This window comes from Crocodylus porosus, unplaced genomic scaffold, assembly GCF_001723895.1.
Source record: "Crocodylus porosus isolate Cpor-Errol unplaced genomic scaffold, CroPor_comp1, whole genome shotgun sequence".
NCBI lineage: Eukaryota > Metazoa > Chordata > Crocodylia > Crocodylidae > Crocodylus > Crocodylus porosus.
The window spans coordinates 93,370,209-93,389,820 of record NW_017728947.1 but is presented as its reverse complement, the minus strand read 5'-3'; the positions used below and the strand labels follow the sequence as shown (position 1 = coordinate 93,389,820).

Here is a 19,612-nt window from a genome sequence, read left to right as displayed (position 1 = left end):
ATGAGAGAACAAGAAATTGGTATTATTCAACTGAGTTCAACTCTTTTTAAAATAAACTAGGGAGAAAAAAAAATAAAATAAAAAGCAAAACAAAAACCTATACACAACAGCAACTATTTTCTTTTAACTAACTGGTAGTTTTTAAAGCCAAGATCAGTGCTAACTTACAGAATATTCTTTTATGTGATGCTCATTTCAGACACTTACATTCTATGCTAGTAGGAACAAATTAATTGACAAGTTTGAAATAAACAACTGGTAAAGCAATTTTGAACATGGGGGAAGGGAAAAATCAGACAACTATGGGATTGTGCTGTTTTTTATTGTGTTTTCAATGGAGAAATACATCATCTGTTTACAAAATAGCTCTTGAAAAATACAAGGAGTACAGATACTATAAAACAAAGCAAACTCCAGTCATGAGACACTACGTACATCATGCGAAAGCAACAGTCTGATCTCCAGGTTATGAAAACTAGAATTAAAAAGTCACTATACAGAAAGATTCCAAGTTTCCAGCTTGGCAAAACTTGGGTGCAGTTACATGAAACGTTTAATAAAATGAAAAAGATTTCTGAATGTGTAAACAAAATGACAAGACTAAATTTGTGCCTGGCAATTTCGATCTAAACTCCATAGCTACACAAAATACACAGACACCTTGTACACTTCAAATGTTAGTATAACCTTCTTTGGGGGGTGGACAACAGTAGGCTGCACAGGGCAAGGAAGAGAGAAATATTGTATACTAGACGTCTTAGACAAATGGCAACAAAAGAAAAAAGTTCTCAGTTACTGCACAGCCTAAGGAAAAAAAAGAAAGGTAAGCTACACTCTGACTTTGGAAAATTAATTTAAAAGGATAAGGGGAAGAGCGTAAGTAATTTAGTTTTAACGTGAAAGATGCACATGTAATAGGATGGAGCACAATGGGAGCAGGGAGTTTATAAAACATGCTAATCGGAAAGTATGGGAACTATGATTTACCATCCCATTTATTTCAGACTAAGTAATAGTAACATGAAGTTTGTTATCTACATCTGGTATCACTGACATCACTCATGTTCCCTAGACACTGGTGTTCTGCTGCTTATCCATGAGAGTCAGTTCTTTTAAAGAAAAAAAAAAATGTTGCTAAATTTGTGACAGGACTACAGAACAAAAGAGAGGCTTAAACAGAGTTTACTAGATGCCAAGTGCTTACTAGAAATATGATTTTAAAAGTCAATGTTGTTCAGTATGTAAAACTAGTTTTGATGAGCCATCTAAAAATAAAAAAGGTTAAAATCTTTGGGGAACAATATTTTGACTTAATTTAAAATTTGGACCTTCTTAATGCAGACAGGACTTCCATGGAGTGTACAAAAATTATCTTATATTTAGTGATCAATAGGCCATCACAACAGGTGTTACGCTTCACAGGCACAGTTTATTTACTTTGACGTTTTAGCCATGGGACAAAAATTTGGAGTTTGTGCCTCGGGGCTACAAGTTACTGGGTGTATGTACCTAACACTGTGACTTTACATAAGAGATTGCTTTCAAAACAATTTCTTACTTTGTGCATACAAGCTGCAAAACAAACAAAAAAACCCCAACAAAAACCCCGCAACTAAATGAAAAGCTTTTCCCAAGAAATATAGGAATAGGATCAGAAAGGGAATAACAAGTTTAATTAGCTCAAAGGAAAGTTTATTTGCTGTTTGATCGCTGATTTGTATGCACCATAAAATAATCCTATAAATAAAAATAAACCACGTCTTAATTATGTCCCATCAAATACTTCCCAATTATTTTCTCAACATGTCATATAACCTCAAGATTTGACATTTTATTTTAAAGGTTTACTGCTACTTGATGATAGTAGAACTAGATACACCATACACTTTTTCTTCAATGTACAGAATATCATAGAACGTTGTCCAATTTGCAGATTTGTTAGTAATGAAGAGATTCTTCAGTAAAAATGAAAGCATATCAGCTGAAGATCTAAAATTAGTCATACTCCAATAAAAAAGTACATAAAAGTGCATTTAAGGGATACTTATATGCCAGTTATCTCAATTTTTTCAAACAATGCATCAAACATAAATCTAATCAGAATGTCAAGTATGGCTACAAATAGTGTTCATGTTTATCTTTAAAGGCAGTAATCCTTTGAAATATTTAAATGCAACTGTTGCTAACACATTAATAGTACTCCTGGCTTCACGTCCTAACCTGGACTTCCAATCAAGTGGTGATTACAGCCCAGTAAGGGAAGTGCACAAAATATACCTAAATCCATTTGCAGTCATGTTTTAGTCTTGCACCCTCCGTTCTCCTTTTTTTTTTTTTAGCATTAGAAGACAACAGGTTGAGTTGGCAGATATTGTTTATGGACCCCTGAGGTTGTTTTTTCTTTACCGATTCAATCTCAGTTTTATTGAATTCTTGATAACAGGAATAGGATTTGCAGGGAGAGCAGGGATATCTGAAAGGTCTGTACTGGACGTTTTCTAGGAGGAAGAAGGAAAAAAAAAGAAAAAGCGTTACATGCATTTCAATTCCAGAAGATCTAAACATTTGAGCACCAGTTTTAAAACCTATTGAATTGATTTGGGTATCCCAGAAATACATCAAGAATAGTGTTAATCGCAAAGAGAAATGCAAGCATTTTGTTTGTCCAGAGAAAAATAGAAAAGAAAGTTTGTAAAGAGTCCTTCTCATAGAACACGTTTAGTTTTCTAAAGGGTTATGAAATGAGGAAGAAAATCCCTATAGACAATAAACTCAAATCCATTTGCAAGATACAACACTTGAAACTTTTAACCTGCAATAGGGTTTGCAAGAAAAGCAGGACTAAACTCAAAGTGATGCGTCATAAGGGATACAAACATCTTGATTTCTGTTCTTTCAATTTATTTTATTTAAAATGGCTTTAGACTATTTGTAGGGACCTACTTAAATCACCGTTTTGCGATTTCTGCGTAAAGCGTGAAAAATGGCAGTTTCCACGATCACTGCGAAAAATGGCGTTTCCCACGATTTTGCATGGAATCACCTGAAAAAAAATTAAAGCTTACTGGAATCCAAAGAAAGCACAGCAATCCCTCCAGCTATGAGCACATGGTTTGAGAGACAGCTACCAAGAGGCTGAGCTAGCAACAGATTCGGTGAAGATGCCAGTCAGGAAAGCAAAAGGGTTTTGACATCATCTTTTAAGGCGGATGCAATGCTGTACTCTGAAGATGACTGACTGGCCTCCTAGGCAATCAGTGAGGGATGGGGCTGCCAGGGCCGCTCAGCCAATAATCTGCGTTTGGGGAGGGAGGGATGGGGGGCGGATTTGCTGCAAAAAGACTGCAAGAAAATCAGCACCACATGCCACAAGCAGCTTATGAAAAGCCCTTCATTTTGTTGCGATTTCAGTAGGTCCCTACCTATTTGATATACAAGACACACCCTTGTGGATGTAATAACTAGTACACCCATTTAGAGTAACGTCTTATTTTAGAAATAACCTATGCCATCAAATACTGATGACTGGAGTTTTACATTACAAGCAAATTAACGGAACATCGGAAAGCCTTGTGCGACTTGTCAGTCAGAACTAAAAGAATTGTTTACATCTAAAAATTCTCAGTACTGTACTTAGTTCAAAATGGCTTTATCAGAGTTTGCCCTGTTACCACTGCCCAACTCTCAATTACACTTTTCACAGTAAAAAACAATAACAAAAAACCCCACACCCTTATAAATAGCTTAGTACTGGCTGATGGCCATGAGCACGTACTACAAATCTGGAATTGTTTCATGGAAAAAAGTTAAATCAGCATAATTTGTTCTTATTTATGAAAAAAAAAAAAGAGAAAGAGTGAACACAAATGCAACAAGATTGTTACATAAAAGCAAATTAAGGAATAGAAGCACACAAAATAAGAAACTTAAGATTCATTATGAACAAAGCAGGTATTATTTATTACATGCTTAAGAAACCACTTATTGTGATCAAAAATCATTCTCCTGCTCATTTTCCTGAAATGTCATCATGACATCACTGCAATCAAACTACTTTTTACCATTCTAATAAGTTATTGGGTAGTTTATATCTGGTATAAATTGGTTCAAAAGTCCTGAGTTTTTGGTGGATGAGAAGGGGCATTATACAAAAACAACTGTTTTGTTTGTGGGTCCTTTCCTCTAAATGAATTGATAATTTTGATGGGTGTGACAGTGAAAACAGAAGAGGGCTGCAAGGCGGGGGAAGAGGAGGCGGCAATTAATCTGGGCCAGAGGGCCACTTAAGGAGTCTAGTGAACTGTTACAGGCTGGGTCAGCAGCACATACCCATCTCCTCCCACCCCCCACCCAGCTCACCCAAACTCCTTAAGTGGTTCTGCCCTGTGCTCAGCCAGGTGGATCGGATGGGGTCATGGGCAGCCAGGAGTGCCATCCAGGAACGGGACGGGCAGGCAGTGCCAGGATCACTGGATGGTGACAGCACAGTTCAGGGCCCACGGCAAAGCTGCAATCCACTTGCTTCCTGCACGCGCGTGACAGATGCTAGTTGTGTGGGCAGGGAGATACAGGGAACAGATCACAGCTGTCCTGGGCTGCAACCCCATGCTCCAATCCTGTGCCATCACCACCCAGTGATTCAGGGGTCTCCAGAGAGATTGGCTGGGACCCTGAGGGCAGGGAAGTCCAGGACTGGGACAGATGGTTCATGACAGCATGGGACTGTGGCCCAAGGCAAAGCCACAATTTGCTCCCCACACATCTCTGCCTGCAGAACTGGTGCCCATTATCTGGTGGTAGTAGAAACGGGCAGTGAATCTGACCACCATGCCACCCCAGCCCCACAGCACACCTGGAAGCAGATTCAGCTGTGTGTGCCATAGCCTGGGCTGCCCCTCACACCTGGGTTGGGCCAGGCAGGTGCCACAGGCCAGACAAAAAAACTCTTGGTAGGCCAGATCCAACCTGCAGGCTGTACTTTGCCCATCCCTGGCATGCAGAAGTATACCACAACTACATTTTTAGTTGATTTAATAAACAGAAAAAAGAAATGTATCATTGCCCACTTTCTAGGCCACACTGGCCAAATTTTCTACATTTTTTTTCCCCTTTGTACATGCCATTTTCCTTGAGGAAGGCAGAAGGGGGTGATAGTGGCCATGAAGGTGCAGAAGCTAGTGCCAAATGACGATAGCAGGGGCAGGATCAGGCTGTGCCCTGCTCTTTCCATTATTTGCCCCGTGTCTGTACCTGAGGAGGCGAGTGTAGTTCCTGTTGTGAAAGCTATTCTTCAAGACTTGCATGTCAGTGATCATGGCCACCCACCTTCACAACCCCTCCCACCAGTCCTGGGAGTGAGGGAGGAGTTGGGGAAGAAGCTGGGCTGCAAAGCAGATCCCCATGTACCCCAACAGGACTGAACCAGGGAGTGTCCTGCCTCTAGGGACAGACTCCAACCCTCCTGCGCAGGCTGGGGGGCTGCATCTGTCTGTACTAGCCACCATTCCTGTGGGATGCTGAGGCAGAGGGGCAGGAACAAGCAAGCACATACTCTTCACTGTGGCTATTTTACTTTAGTAGGCCACTCAGGTACTCTTTCCACCCCTTGGGGAAGACAAGAGTCTGGGCCTGGCAGTAGCCTTCTGAGCTTGCTTTCTGATTGGCACCTCATTATGTTGTTTCATTTCACTGGGTAGATATCAGACCCCCTATATTCAATATTATGTTTCTGCTGTGTACTAAATAGTGTTAAACATTGGGCTTGTGAGACTATGAGTTAGTCAAGGCCTCAGACTACAGCCAGTATATCCTTACCAGGCCTCCCAACAGATGACGTCTCATTTAATCTGCTGTAAACTGTAGCCTAATGATCTACCAATAACAGAATTATTGTTCCGTTATTCAGCAAGAATTCTGTTCAGCCTGGTCCTCAATAACTGTCTCTCTCCGTTTGTTCCTCTTACTCCCTCTGAGAAAGGGTGAAGGAGAGTGTTATAACACTAAGAAAAAATGGGTACTTGGTTTATTATAATGCAGCAATCAGTGGAGCAATAATAATTTCAAATTTCAGTAAAAATATTTTGTTTTATAACTGAAACAGTGTTACTTATGGAAAAAAGCTGACTAAAAAGTTGGCAGAGCAGTTACACTATCTATTGATACTATAGAGTAAGGATCAAACAACTGCTACCAGGCCTCTCAGATCAGAGATACTACTTCGCCAACCTTGAGTATTGCAATCTGAAGTTACATTTCACACATTTAAGGCTTAATCAACCACCCTTGAATAGCACGTATTTAACTGATGTTAGATTTGAGCATACAACATTTTTACACCAGCATTAGACTTGTTCACATCAGTATAGTCAGTGAAGAGATAAAATTTCCAGTGTTATTTAAATTTAGCATAGAATGACCTTAGAAATCCAAGAAGTATATTATAGCAAAGTGTTAAGCTGCCCTGATTTGCCATTCTCTTAACAGAAAAAGATATTATTTACTCCTGTGGCATCTAATGGTGAGGAACCATAAAACCATCACCTGCAAGAAGCTACCCTAGTCTCTCTCAGCAATGGGTGTAAACCCATATAAAGTTACACCAGTGTCTGTGCCCTGTGCTCAGCCACCTAAAAAGGGAAGTTTTCTTGATGACAATCATAATGTACAAAGGGAGGAAAAAAAAAAAAGAGAGAGATTGGTGCTTAACACATGGCTCAAAGTTTAAGGGCACAGTTCTGTAGAATTTGTATGACTGTGTTCCAGCTGAAGTTATATGTTAAGTTTAAGAACTAACATATAACTGTATGTTATAATCATAATTGTGTACACAAACAAATTATGATTATAAGCAAACAATTACCTTGCCATACATGACAAAATTTGCTATTATGAAAATCCTTGCTCCCTGTATTATTAGAATTTGGGCATGCTTTGTTATCATGAATTGCTACCATGCTTTATCATGAATTGCATCCATGTAGTTGTGTGCATGAAACATTTTTTATGTCAGTACCTGAGGAGCTTGCAGAGATGCTGTTGTCTGCACAGTTTCTGTTTGGGAAGTAATATTAGTTTCTGTTTCAAGTTGTTCCTATAAAAGGAAGAAAGAGAGATTGGGAGGCAGGGGGAAAGGGAAACAAAAACATAACTTAGTCTGCTTATAGGTATCCTTCATGGGCTACACAAATAACATTCTAAACATAGGCCATGATCCTGACAGAATGTGCCCAGACAGAACTCCATTAAAATCAGAGAGGCTCAGGCTGTAAACGCACAGGGCAAGAGAGGCAAGTATAACTGCCCAATGCCAACCATTCTTGCAGAACACAAAATTAATTGATTACCTATTAGAATAACTAGCAGCCTGTGGTAATGCCCGTTTCAGATATATGTTGCTTTCAGGTTACATATCTGATCTATCACTTGTTTTACTGTCTGCCTTGTGTAGTCTCTACGCATAAAAAAAAATTGCCTTTTTTGGGCCCTAAATTTCAATAAAGATTTCTAGTGTGTTCCCCCATATTCAGTTTAGAATGCTAGAAAGTGTCTTCACATGTGAATAGCATGTCAAATACATGTACGTGCAATGCTACAAGATTTGCTGCAGATTTAATTGCTTGCATTTTCAAAAGCAATCTCATAATTGTGAACCACTGTAACATGGTGTTCCTTAAGTCTGCTATGAGCCTGAAATAATGACTAAAATGAGAACTCTCCCACTGATTTCAAATAGGGAAATAACTGGTAACTAAACAGATCAGCTTCCCTATATGAAACATAACATTAAACACATTGTTTTTTACTATAAAACTCAAATCTCCCTAAAACCAAAGTAGGCATTCAAATAAATACCCATCTTGATTCTTGGTTTAATACCAAAAACAAAGGTTTTTAGTACAAGTGAGGGCATTTATTTCATAATTAAACTTCAATTTCTAAGTTTAAAAGAAGTGTAGGACCTCAAATATGAAAAAACAACCAACCACAAACTGGAATTTAGGCATAGCTTGCTCTCAGGTTCACTAGGCTTGGTCATACCTAAAGGAAATATACACATACCTTCTGTATTCCCCCATTTATACTGAAAATGATTAAACAAACTAACTTAAATAAACCTTCAAAATAAAACTGGGCCACTTGCTGCTGACAAAGAACCAGGCAGGCACTTCACCTTAACATAACTAGACTTTTAATGTGACTAGACTTTAAAGTAGTAGCAGCTGAAGGAAAACGTGATAATGCCATATCAAATTTAAATGGACCATAACAGAGGAGCAAGCATAAAAACCTGCTGCATCAGCTAGTCCATATTTTATAAAAGCAGCCTGATTTAATTTGTGTGTTTGAAATTGACAGACTGCAATGGAAAAATAATTCACTTATTAGCCTCTGTCTCAAAGCAGTCTATGAGATGAACATGGAGGACACTACTAATGCTAACAGAATGGGTTAGAGAAACATGGCTGAACTGGGGAAAGGTTCAAGTTGTAAAAGTAACATACATACCTTAATTTCCATTTTATCATGATCACCTGCATCAAGGCAACTCACATCTTCATTTATTTCATCCTATTCAAAAAAAAATCGAAATACATTAATGCATGTTAAAATGTGACAAGCAAAAAATCTTTAGCAAAACCCAAGACAAACTGGGTTTACACACAGCCTTGTAAAAATAAACAAAACCATGTGTTCCTAAAGATAATGTACAATATGTTTAATATTTATGCTACTGTATGAGGCATAACAAATAACCTAAACCACATTTGGCTTTCAACAAATATTGTTTCATTACATTTAAAAATACTGTGGACTACCCACATAAGCATGCCTTATTACACAAAACCACCACCCATTAGACCAGTGGTTTTCAAACTGCCTACAAATCAGGGAACCCTTTCTTTCACTACTCTGTCATGGAATCCTTACCCCTACCTCCATGGGTCTAGTGAGCTGATGTAGAGCCAGGTGACCCGACCAAACAATGGCAGCACACCACCTCTCTGTTTGCTCTGCCATTACCCCCAATCTCTTTGCAGAACCTTTGATGACCTATTTTGGAACCCCTGGGTTCCATGAAACAGTCTGAAAATTACTACATTAGACAGGAGGAGGAAAGTAGATACCCATTTAGTTAAAGGCATTCATCATGAATCACAAAATGGATCAACTCTATAACCAGTAATCCAGCTGCCTGCAACTATAATTGACAGGTCAAATTTCAGAGCAGCTTCAAAGAGCTAATTTAAAAAAAAAAGTTGCCAGAAGTTTCCTCCATTCTACAGAGAGGTAATCTCTCCTAAAAATGCATGTGGTTGAGACACTGTACAGAGACCACACTCAGTTCTGAACCCGAGAGATTTAATGTTCTAGCTATCTCAAACCATTTAAGATAATAAATGAGTACTATACCCCAATAGAAAGCTCCACTTTCAATAGGGCACAGAACTTGCTTCCAGGTTTTGAAAATCCCAAGACATCAGACCTGAAAATTCTGACATTCAGAATGGGAGCATGACGGTAGGTCATTTTTAGACATTTCTAAAATTGTTACAAGTTTTTTCCCCCAAAAGCCTGTACAATTAGACTCATGGTAAATAAGCCAAAAAAGGTAAAGGAAGATAGTAAGAAAGAATAAAATAAAACGCTTGGAAAACATTTCCTACAATATGCTACACATCTATATTGCACTATATACATGCATTATGGAGGCCTTATTAAGATTTGTGTGGGTGACTTAAGTAATGGGGCCATCCAAAACACTTCAGATAAAAACATTTGAATCATGTCAATGTTATACTACATTCAAATTCCTTCAAGTGAAATTCAAGTGTATTCCCTTAAGTTAAATTCAGATCTGACTGTTCATCTCCCTTGGGGTCTTTGGAAAATACACACTTTAAACTAACCAAAGTACATGCAGCCAGGAGGTTAATAGTGAAGACTATTATAAATATTCCCGCTAAATTTCAAAACTATGATTCCTACTTTGAAATGACGAAAGTATTAATATGAACCCATGAACAAGCCAAACACTTCTTTTAATTAAAAAATAATGGTCAGTAAAAGATAGTTGTGTTGCAACTTCCAGTTGATGATTGAGCTTTTAACAAAAAGAAAAAGTAATTAACTTTTTAAAGAGACTGTATTGCTTCCAAGGCTGCTTAAATTTTTTTTTCGAAGAAAAGGATCATCGAATCATTTTCTATTTACCATGTTCTTCCAGAATTAGATACGGTAAATGTCCAGTCATATAAGATGGGCATTAGAAATACATGTTGAAGATTCAGAACAAACTAAAACGCACAGTAATTCAAATGTGCAAATTTGACAAGAATGGAAAATAATGCATCAGATTTAAATCGGTTAAATCTGGATTAACTCGATTCTTTATACTTTGTTTTCACTGTGAAATGTCCTAGAATGAACTGGTGTGAAGTATGTGTGTGTTTTAACATTATAAAGATGACAGTAACACTTAAGAGAAAAGATTTTGTTAAGAGCCTACCCAGCTAGAGTAAGGAAAAAAATGCATCACTGTGTAAAAGATTTTCCTGTGCAATACTACCATGTATCAAATTTTCATGCAAGCAACAATTATCATAGTACAACTTCTGCTACCTGGATACAATTATGATCTCAAAAATAAAAATACCTCTTCTGTTTTTAGTTTTTTAGGAGATTCTTCTTTATGAGGAGAAGATGTTCTCTTCACCCCAACAACAGGGCTTGGTATTTTTGTTGCTGTATTTCCTGCAGTTCTTGGTGTCTGATTTACCAGACGTGTTGAAGAAAGAACTCTAGAGATGGGAGGCTTTGGTGGTGGAGAAATGGCTGGCTGTGTGGCAGTTTGAGGAATGCTTTCACCTGAAGTACCTAAGAGGTAAAATACAACATGTTTTAAAATTACTTAGATGAAGGTAGCATTACATTCACAGACTTTGTTTTACACATTTGTTTTCCTGGTATTTTTACCTAAACCCACAAGAGCCGAGGACAGAACAGGTAATGTAGTGACCTAAACGTTCAGAACACAGAATGCGTAAAAAATGCAGGCCTTTATTATATCAACCAAAACTCACATCTTACAGCATCCAGGGGAGTCATAGGCAAAAAGTTATCTGCTCTGTGAGGGCACTAAGAGTTAGGGTTATTCTCCACATTCATGAGAAGAGTGCCCCATCCCTGAATGCCACAGCACATGCTGTGAATCAATTGGCTGTTTCTATCTAGCCACCAAAGATGGTTACACATACAGAGTTAGTGTAGCCCTCTGGGCATCTTTAGGATGAAAGGCATTAAGTACAATTACAACAGAGACCACTAATCAACATTAATGGGTCACAGCCATACTGCTGATTGAGGCATGTGAATTAGCAAACAAGAGGGACACTTCTGTCAATACCATTTCTTAAATTCCAGAACAGCATGCCATCCCTGACTCCACTTAGCACTGGCTAACAAGAATGATACTAATGTAGATACAATTGCAATTTATGATGCAGGACCAAGTATTTAAGCCAGGTTGGTCCAGCATGGCTTTAGTAAAGGCTGCTGCAGGAATATACAGAGAAACCAAGTAGAATGGAAGCTTTTAGGCAGGATAATCCTTTTCCAGCAGTTTTAATTTACTCCCTTGTTCTAGTTCAAGACTTATCACACAAGTGAAGATGGCAGCCAAGAATTTTACTGAAAGCAAAATTTTACTGCAAATTTTACTGCAGCTACCTTCACCCCCTTCTTGAAACGCATCTTCTATTCAGTGCCATGGGACCAACTTTACTAATTCTTCAGCTCAGATATGGAATAAGCAAGCTTGAAGAAGCACTGACATGGCTAGTGTTTGAGGTCTGTTGGGATTCCCTGTGTTCCAGAAATGGTTCCAGTGAAGCAAGAACAGCAGAAACTTGGCTCCGCATCACTTTGCACCCACCTCCAAGTTTAATTGCATTCAAAAGTAGTGTTAGCATCATAAAAATAGTACACTCAAGGCTTTAGGTTGTAGGCATTTTTCCCTCTGACAGGTGGAAGCATGACCATCATTTGCATTAGGCCTGGACAAAGCCAGCTTTACTACAGTCTACAGGAAATATCTATTTTAAGGGATTTTCCCATTACATAATGTTTACTATATTTTACATCCATTATGGCTATGTACAAAAGCCATAATATAAACATCTTATTGCAATTCCTGTAAACAGTATGTTTAATTATTTGCTTATATAAATAATGAATATGCTAACAGCAATTATCTTTAAGTCACTTCAAAGAGAAAACAAGTTAGAACATGCAGCAGGGAGGATATGATTTAAATCAAAATGATTTAAATCACTATTTAAACCACTGGTGAGGAAGCCGAAATTTAATCACTGTTTTCTACAAAAAGTGTGTTCTTGTTGTTTTATATCTTCTATTCATTTAACTTCTTGAAATTTTTCACTTTTAGAGAGAAGTAAGGGCTTGACTCTGTGTACACAAACCTGCAGACAATAGGACTCATGGGTAGGTAATCAGGCCTGTTATCTCTCATCTCCATATACTGCTGTTAACAAGGATGTTATCTCTGGAGATACAAATATACAGTTTGAGGACTGAAACTAAGCATCACAGAGATGCTTAATGGTATCTTCTAGACTGAGCACTAAGTCCAATTGGGCAAAGTAGTTTTCTTTAATCTTTAACTCATCTACAGGGATCTGGGTCTTACATTTCCCATGGAAAAGCACAGTAAACTGTGGATTTTGCCTTTTACCAGAGGCAAATGTGGATTTCTGATTTTACAAGAGAAACCTGTAAATTTTGCCATTTTGCAATGAGCTCTCACATGGATTTGGGGTGGGTTTTTTTAGCAGAGAATGTGTGATTTTTTTAGCAGAGAAAAATCAGGATCCCTGCTCTTCTACAGAGAAGCCTCTGGGAACCCCATAAGACTGGGCCTCAATATAGTCCGTGGCCTGTTGTGACCTATTTATAAAACTTCTAAAAAGGTTACATGAAAATACTGTCTCAAGTAGTATACAATTAAAAGGTATAAACCCTATTCCATGATTGTATCTTTGAACTTTAACACATGCAGTAAATTTCACTCCTGAATTAGTATGAAACTGCTCATACCCTCTCTTTGACTTTGATAAACCCCCTCAAAGTCAATACAAATACAGTTTTGCCACTTTCCTTACCCCCTGAGCTTTCACTGGAATTTGTTTGTGGCACAGTGACTTCAGAAGCCTGTGTGTTGGTCACAGATGTTGCTGTTACAGCTGGAGCAGGACTGCTTCTGCTAAATGGAGAAAGCACAGGGGTTAATGCACTAGCAATTATAAAATGCATATAGTATTATATATAGTTCACCTTTATCACAAAGTGACAACATGGCCAGACTGTGAGCGCTCTTATTTTGTCTACTACAGACAATATGAAGCCAGAAAAGTCTGTCATATCAAAATAATTCATTGCAACAAGGAAATACAGCTACCACAACAGATTTTGCTTATCATAAGTCTGCACTAAGCAAAAGGTTTCAAATAGTAGATTATTCTATAAGAAAAAAAAAAAAAAGAACTCTTAAATAAAAAAAAAAAAAGTTTAATGATGTTTAAAAATGAAGGCAAAATTTATAGCTAACATCCTTCCAAAACTGCAAACTGATCAGTCATTTTCCCTCTGGAATGCAGCAAATACACTGGAGAAGACTGGTGAGCAAATTACGAGTCTTAGAGCACAGTATTGCTATAAATCTATAACTGTCCAATTAAGGAACAGAGATTATATGCGACTAATGCTGGCAATGGAGCTTTAGATTTTTCAGCATCAAGAAGGTATGCATGAAGTGTTTAAAAAAAACAAATTTAGTCCAAGCAGGATCTCACCTGATTTGCTTAGCAACTGAAAAGAGCTGCTTTCAGAAGTACTCAAGACTGTTAACATCCTGACAGTTTACCCAAAGAGTTGTGCTGCTGTGCAGTCTCATCACAAGTAGTAAGACAAGCTTGCTATTTAAAATATCTATAGTATGATACAAAGTAGTTAATATGGATTCCCTGCCACTATATATTTATTGTATGTCAAGGTACAGATTCTAAAACAGATAATTTCAAATAATACTCTAAGAAAAAAATGGAAAAGCCTTTTGCCAAGTGTGGACTTAAGGAGAGTGCAGTGCCTCATTTGAAATAAAAAAGTAGGTCTAATGTAAAATGTAAATGTAAAATGTACCCTCTTTGGAAAAGAAAGTGAAAAAGCACATGCTCTAACTTGCACAGCTATTTCTAAATTACATACTTTATCCAAGTTAGGATTGGAAAGTTACCCCTGAGAACTTCCAGAACTGTTCAACGGGCTTGTCTTCATAGCACTAGTAGGAGAAGGCACAGACGTGCTGTTATCACTGTCCATAGATAAGTCTAGGCTGCTGTCATTCAACGTTGTCAGTCTGACCCCTTCTGTTGAATGCTGTAATCACATATTTTAACCCATTAATAAATCATGTGGTTTATATTCCATCAAGGGCTCAGAATCAAATTAAATTCAGTGAAGCACTATTGCAATTCTACTTCTAAAATGTTAAGTAATTGGGGGGTCGGGGCCATAAAGAAAGAGGAGAAAGAGTAAAAAATGGACAACACTTAATACACAATCAATTTGGAACTACACTGACAAGTTAACAGCCAGGACTTCAGGGTTGAGTAACCTGGCATACTTCTCCCTGTTGAAAATTAAGTGTATTTATCAGATCTAAATAACCAGACAGCTCTGTCTTACAATGATGCTGTCATTCTACTTGTGTGGTCACACCAGACTATCATACAATTAAAAAGGAAAACTATTAAAAAAAACACAAAAACCCAAGCCAAACACCAACAAAAAACCCCGTCATTTTTCAATCCCCTAACAAGATAGAAGTGTTGTCAACCTCCAAACTAGAGCAGATTGTTAGTCCCTGGCCCTCTCTACACATTACAGGTATCATGCAATTAACTGATTAATTGTGCAATTAACTAGTTAAAACCAGCTACATGTGCAAAATACTTATCACATGATAAAAAGCTCTAACCAGCTATAAAGTTAAACCTTGAAAATGGGTTCTAACATCATAGCTGGTTGTTATGCAGCTTTAAAATTTGCACTTGTCGCCAGGTCTCCCTTACAGCTGGGAGTCCCAACAGCTGACAGCTGAGCTGCAGCGATATACCATGCCTACCATGAAACACTGGGCTGGAGAACTGCAGCAGCCACAATCCCCGAAGCTCAGGGGTGTGCGAAACTGCCAGGCTTGGGGGATTGCAGCTTATGTACCCGAGCCTTGGGGATCACAAACGTAGCATCTTAGGAAGCATGATTGTGTGGATTACACATTAGATTAAATCATGCCTTTACTTGCACATGGAGAGCAGCACAACTGACCTCTGGAGGTCTTTATGCTCTTAAGCTTTAGGTATGTTAGCAACAATTATTATGAGAGGTACAAAAACTGGGCAGCAACAATGAACTCAACATTCTGCTTAATCGTAACAAATTGCATTAATTGTTTTATGACCTACTGAGAAAAAATAAAAAAAAGTAACTAAAAGATGACGTTTAAAACGAAAACTCAAAACAAGTACTTGTGCGAGATAGAACCTTTAAACCATGGTTGCACTGCATTTTAGATAAATTTCTATGGTACCTTAAACTAGCAAAATAGCTTTAATTACCTTAAAGGATTCACCTATAAAAGAGTTTAATAGTGCCAACAAAAATGCATGGAAATAAACACCTACTACCAGACTCAAAAAAATGGCATCCCACCACCATTTTTCAGTGCCGGAGATGCTAATACATGTGATGCTCAGGTGTTTTTAATGGAATGTGCTAGCTAATTAAAGCCCCTCCCACTGCACCTCCAAAAGCATGTGTAAAAATGCCTCTGGTTCCCCACTGAAGGATCTTAAGAAGCAGCAAAGATGCCTCCAGAATAGAGGAAGAGCAGTATAAAATCTAAATACAAATAATAGCTCCTTTGTGCAGACAGTCCAGTAACCCCAATACTAAGAAAAACAGTTCAGACACCTCAGCATTAGCACAGTACTTCTGTACTTGCAAGGTCAGTAACTCTGGCCAGATTATATAGATCTAACTGCCCTTGTTACCTGTTTTTCGTTATTCTGTTAGTATACTCAAAAGACCTTTGGGAATCATTAATTATAATGTAATTATTATACTAGATCACTGTTAAGTCGTCAGTAGGATTACCTTTTTCTTTTTCTGAAGCACATGATTAGGTAGCAGTTGGTGAAGTTGCCTTCGTTTTACATGCATTGCAGCAATTTTCATATCCATCTCAAACATCTTGCTGTTTATTGCTTGCCTATAAACTATACAATGAGAAGAACATTATAAAATGTTACAATATATCATAAAGTGCAGTTATTTGTTCTGGAAGAAAGGATATGTAATTCCAGAGTATCTGTTATTACTTCTTCAGCAAGAGAGGCTGCATCATTTCAGTTTCAAGAAGGAAAGCTACTGACATCCACATCACATGTAATACAAGGTAAAGTAAGAGGTTGAGCTTTAAGAGAAAATGGATTTGTAATCTGGGACTAAAAAGTGTTAAAAGCATTTTAAACCAAAAATATGCAAGACCCTCATCAAAGCTTAAGCTGTTGTCTCACAGATCTAGACACCTGAACAAAGAGGTAAAGGCTTGAGAGACAAGCCTGGAGCAAATTGCACTGTCATCTGATCACCTGTACTTGTGAAAGTGTAAGAATTGAGCAGCTCCTGCAAGGAATGGCCAGCATTCCAAAGTATGAAAAAAACTCCCAACTCTCCCTGGGTACACTACTGTTTGGAGCTGGGGCTGCATCATAGGCTTGCAGTTTTTGCAGTTAAGTCAGCTGGATCAGTCGCATGTTAAACCCATTCTTGTGTTTATAACCCAAGGTGGAACCAAGCAGTCTAGGAGTTTCATATCTAGCTTTATAAGAGCTACACAAAAGTTAAGATGCATGTTAGGTAAACTTTTCAGAACAGACTACAACTTTGTTTGAACAGCTTCTTCCATGCCTCTACATGCAAATGTATTACAGTGTTAGCATTGAAGTCATGTTGTATGTTACAAAGAATTTATGTCAGATATGATATAGTTGACTTGTAAGAAAAGTAATTTGTAAACATACTGTTAGTTCCATTAAATTAATGAAGTTGATTATGAAGGGATCATTTAATGCAGAACATCTTTGTGGCTCATATTCCATTTTATTGTGCCATAAACTGGCTGCATGTGTGGCATGTTGCCATTTATCATGCAATTAACACAAATCACGCAATATATGTAACATCTGCTAGGATCCTGATACTGCAAGCAAGACCTGCTCTTGTTCCTACAGATAATGTTTTGGGGTCAATTATGTTACTTTGAAAAGTATGATAACAGAACTTTAGAAAGTCCTGCTTAATGAAGACTATAAAACAGGTGGTAAGTGAGCTATAAAGGTAGGGTCTACTTCAGAGGGGAAAAAAGGAGCTTCCAGTCTTCTGATGAAAATGGTGGAAGCTCAATTCTTAATATAAAACCTAAGTTCGATAAAACTAAGAAAGTCTTATGCTGCTAAGTTACCTGCTAAGTTTTTTGCAGCTCCAAGTTCAATTTATCATTACATATGGAGAAGAAAAATATCAAGTACTCCAGCCAGAAAAATCAGACAATTAAGTTGACCAATGCAAATTTAATTCAGCCCTCCTGTGCATGTGCAGAACATACTTTCTCTGTTATGTCAGAGGCAAGGCTGTGGTAGTGCTAAAATTAAATCAACTCCCCCGAATCCCAAATCAAGGTCTAAAAACGTGATCTTTTACAAGCAGTTAAGAAGTTCCCTATTTATCCTGAACAGTGAATAATTGAAGAGCCCTTAGAACAAACAGACTGATGCTGTAATTAGGGACTATTAAAATGCATATGCACAAAAGGGCTAAATTAAGGTCCCATGTTAAAGAGAATACTCCAATAACTCTCAGCCTTGGAAAAGCCCAGAAGACTTTGTAAAGACTGCATAAATTAGAACTTTTCCATGTGAAAGGGTCTACACTAGGCTGTTGAAGAGTCCAAACTTTGGAAAGCGTAAGTTACTAAAAGCCCTATTTGTAATCCCTTATCTAGGGACGTATCTTCTGCACTGCACCTCCTGAGGAAAGGGGGAAACTGAATATCTCTTTAGTTTACAAGGTAAGGGGTAAAGCAAGAGAGTGTGGCAGTGGAAGCTGATGCTACTGCTGTTTTAGTATCCTCTCTACACAACTCTGTATGCGACAGTGCATGCTTAGTAAAGCCAGCAGGTTAAGAGAAGTTTTACTAAGCTGCATCACACCAAGTGCAGATGGAATGTATGGGGACTTCGGATAGCATCCTGCAATCTTTTGAAGCTGTAATAGTAGGCATCAGTCTGTCTTCAAGATAACAGAATTGTGCCAAGTGAGACATCAGCTCACTAAACGCAACTCTTGTTTGAAAGATAAAGCAAAACCCAGTACATGGAGATGGGGATGCTGGTGTGTGGGCAGCTACATCTTGGCCTTGCTGGTTTAATCCAAGGGAAAGGCAAGTGCCAGCACATTTAGAACCAGCTTAGCTGCAGGAGCTGCTAGAGTAAAAAGAGATAACCTTCTATTGGGGCTGCATTCCTAGACTGGATACCAACCCGGGTTAAAGATCCTAGTCTACCCAATTATGGAGTAGACTTCAGTTGTACAACCTTTTGGAGGCATTTCTTCTGCTAGAGGTCAGACTAATACTTCCCTCTAAGATGCTCTTCTGCTCAAAGCCATTGGCACCCTAGAGATTGCCAGGTTATTTAACCACCACCTAGCACTTGGCATTAACAGTCACCAAGTCGCTTATGTTGCAAATGTTTCTATAAAAGGTATAGGTTGTACAACTTTACTGAGCTATATCGTGGATAAACTTTAAGCACCGAAATCCCCTAGTTTAATTTTTAGCCGTAGTCAACATTCACGTCAACATATAATATTTTGTATCTAATCTACACAATCTGTGAAGTCATTATGGGCAGTTCAAATATAGTTCCCAACCCCTGTGCCTTCACAAGCAAGCACTACTGAAAAATACATAAAAAAACAAAACAAGCTAAGCAAATCATATGATAGAACACACAAACCGCCAGGTAGGAAAGCAGTGTAATAAAGAAATGCCTTAGAGTGCCGTCATTCACATGCCATTAGTTTACACCTCATTAAACCAGAAGGCCCAACTTGTACCTGGAAGCTCACTAAATGGAGGGTTTGGATGACCAAAAGGGAGAGCAGATAGATTCCCCCAGTTGAGAATACTGAGTTCCAACCATCAGGATCACAAGTGATCCTAGGTGACTATGGCATTGATGCCTACACAGTCAGATGGACTGCAGATTTGCTCCAAGGGTCATACTCAGAGGGTGGTGGTGGACGGGTCATATTCAACCTGGGGGGAAGTGGGCAGCGCTGTTCAATTTCTTCATCAGCGATTTGGACAACAGGGTGAATTGCAACCTGTTAAAATTTGCTGATGATACCAAAATTTGGGGTGAGGTGAGCACGCTAGTAGGGAGGGAAAGACTGCAGCAAGATCTGGATAGGT

The 19,612-nt window shown here is 38.3% G+C and overlaps 1 protein-coding gene across 4 annotated transcripts in view; it reads right to left on the bottom strand.

The window, feature by feature from the left end:
* Positions 1-303: 303 nt before the first annotated feature.
* PAPOLA (poly(A) polymerase alpha) overlaps positions 304-19,612 on the bottom strand; it is a 75,095-nt gene continuing 55,786 nt past the window's right edge. Inside the window, exons 16-23 of one of the 4 annotated variants that reach the window (XM_019552483.1) lie at positions 16,231-16,352; positions 14,309-14,451; positions 13,179-13,276; positions 10,655-10,875; positions 8,506-8,568; positions 7,013-7,090; positions 2,944-3,043; positions 304-2,498 (exon numbers count right to left, since the gene is read on the bottom strand). In XM_019552483.1, coding sequence (XP_019408028.1) covers positions 2,278-2,498; positions 2,944-3,043; positions 7,013-7,090; positions 8,506-8,568; positions 10,655-10,875; positions 13,179-13,276; positions 14,309-14,451; positions 16,231-16,352 — 1,046 coding nt within the window. In that variant the 3' untranslated portion in view covers positions 304-2,277. Of the gene's footprint in view, positions 2,499-2,943; positions 3,044-7,012; positions 7,091-8,505; positions 8,569-10,654; positions 10,876-13,178; positions 13,280-14,308; positions 14,452-16,230; positions 16,353-19,612 lie in introns of all 4 variants that reach the window. The other 3 variants (XM_019552482.1, XM_019552485.1, XM_019552484.1) reach the window with 3 other exon arrangements.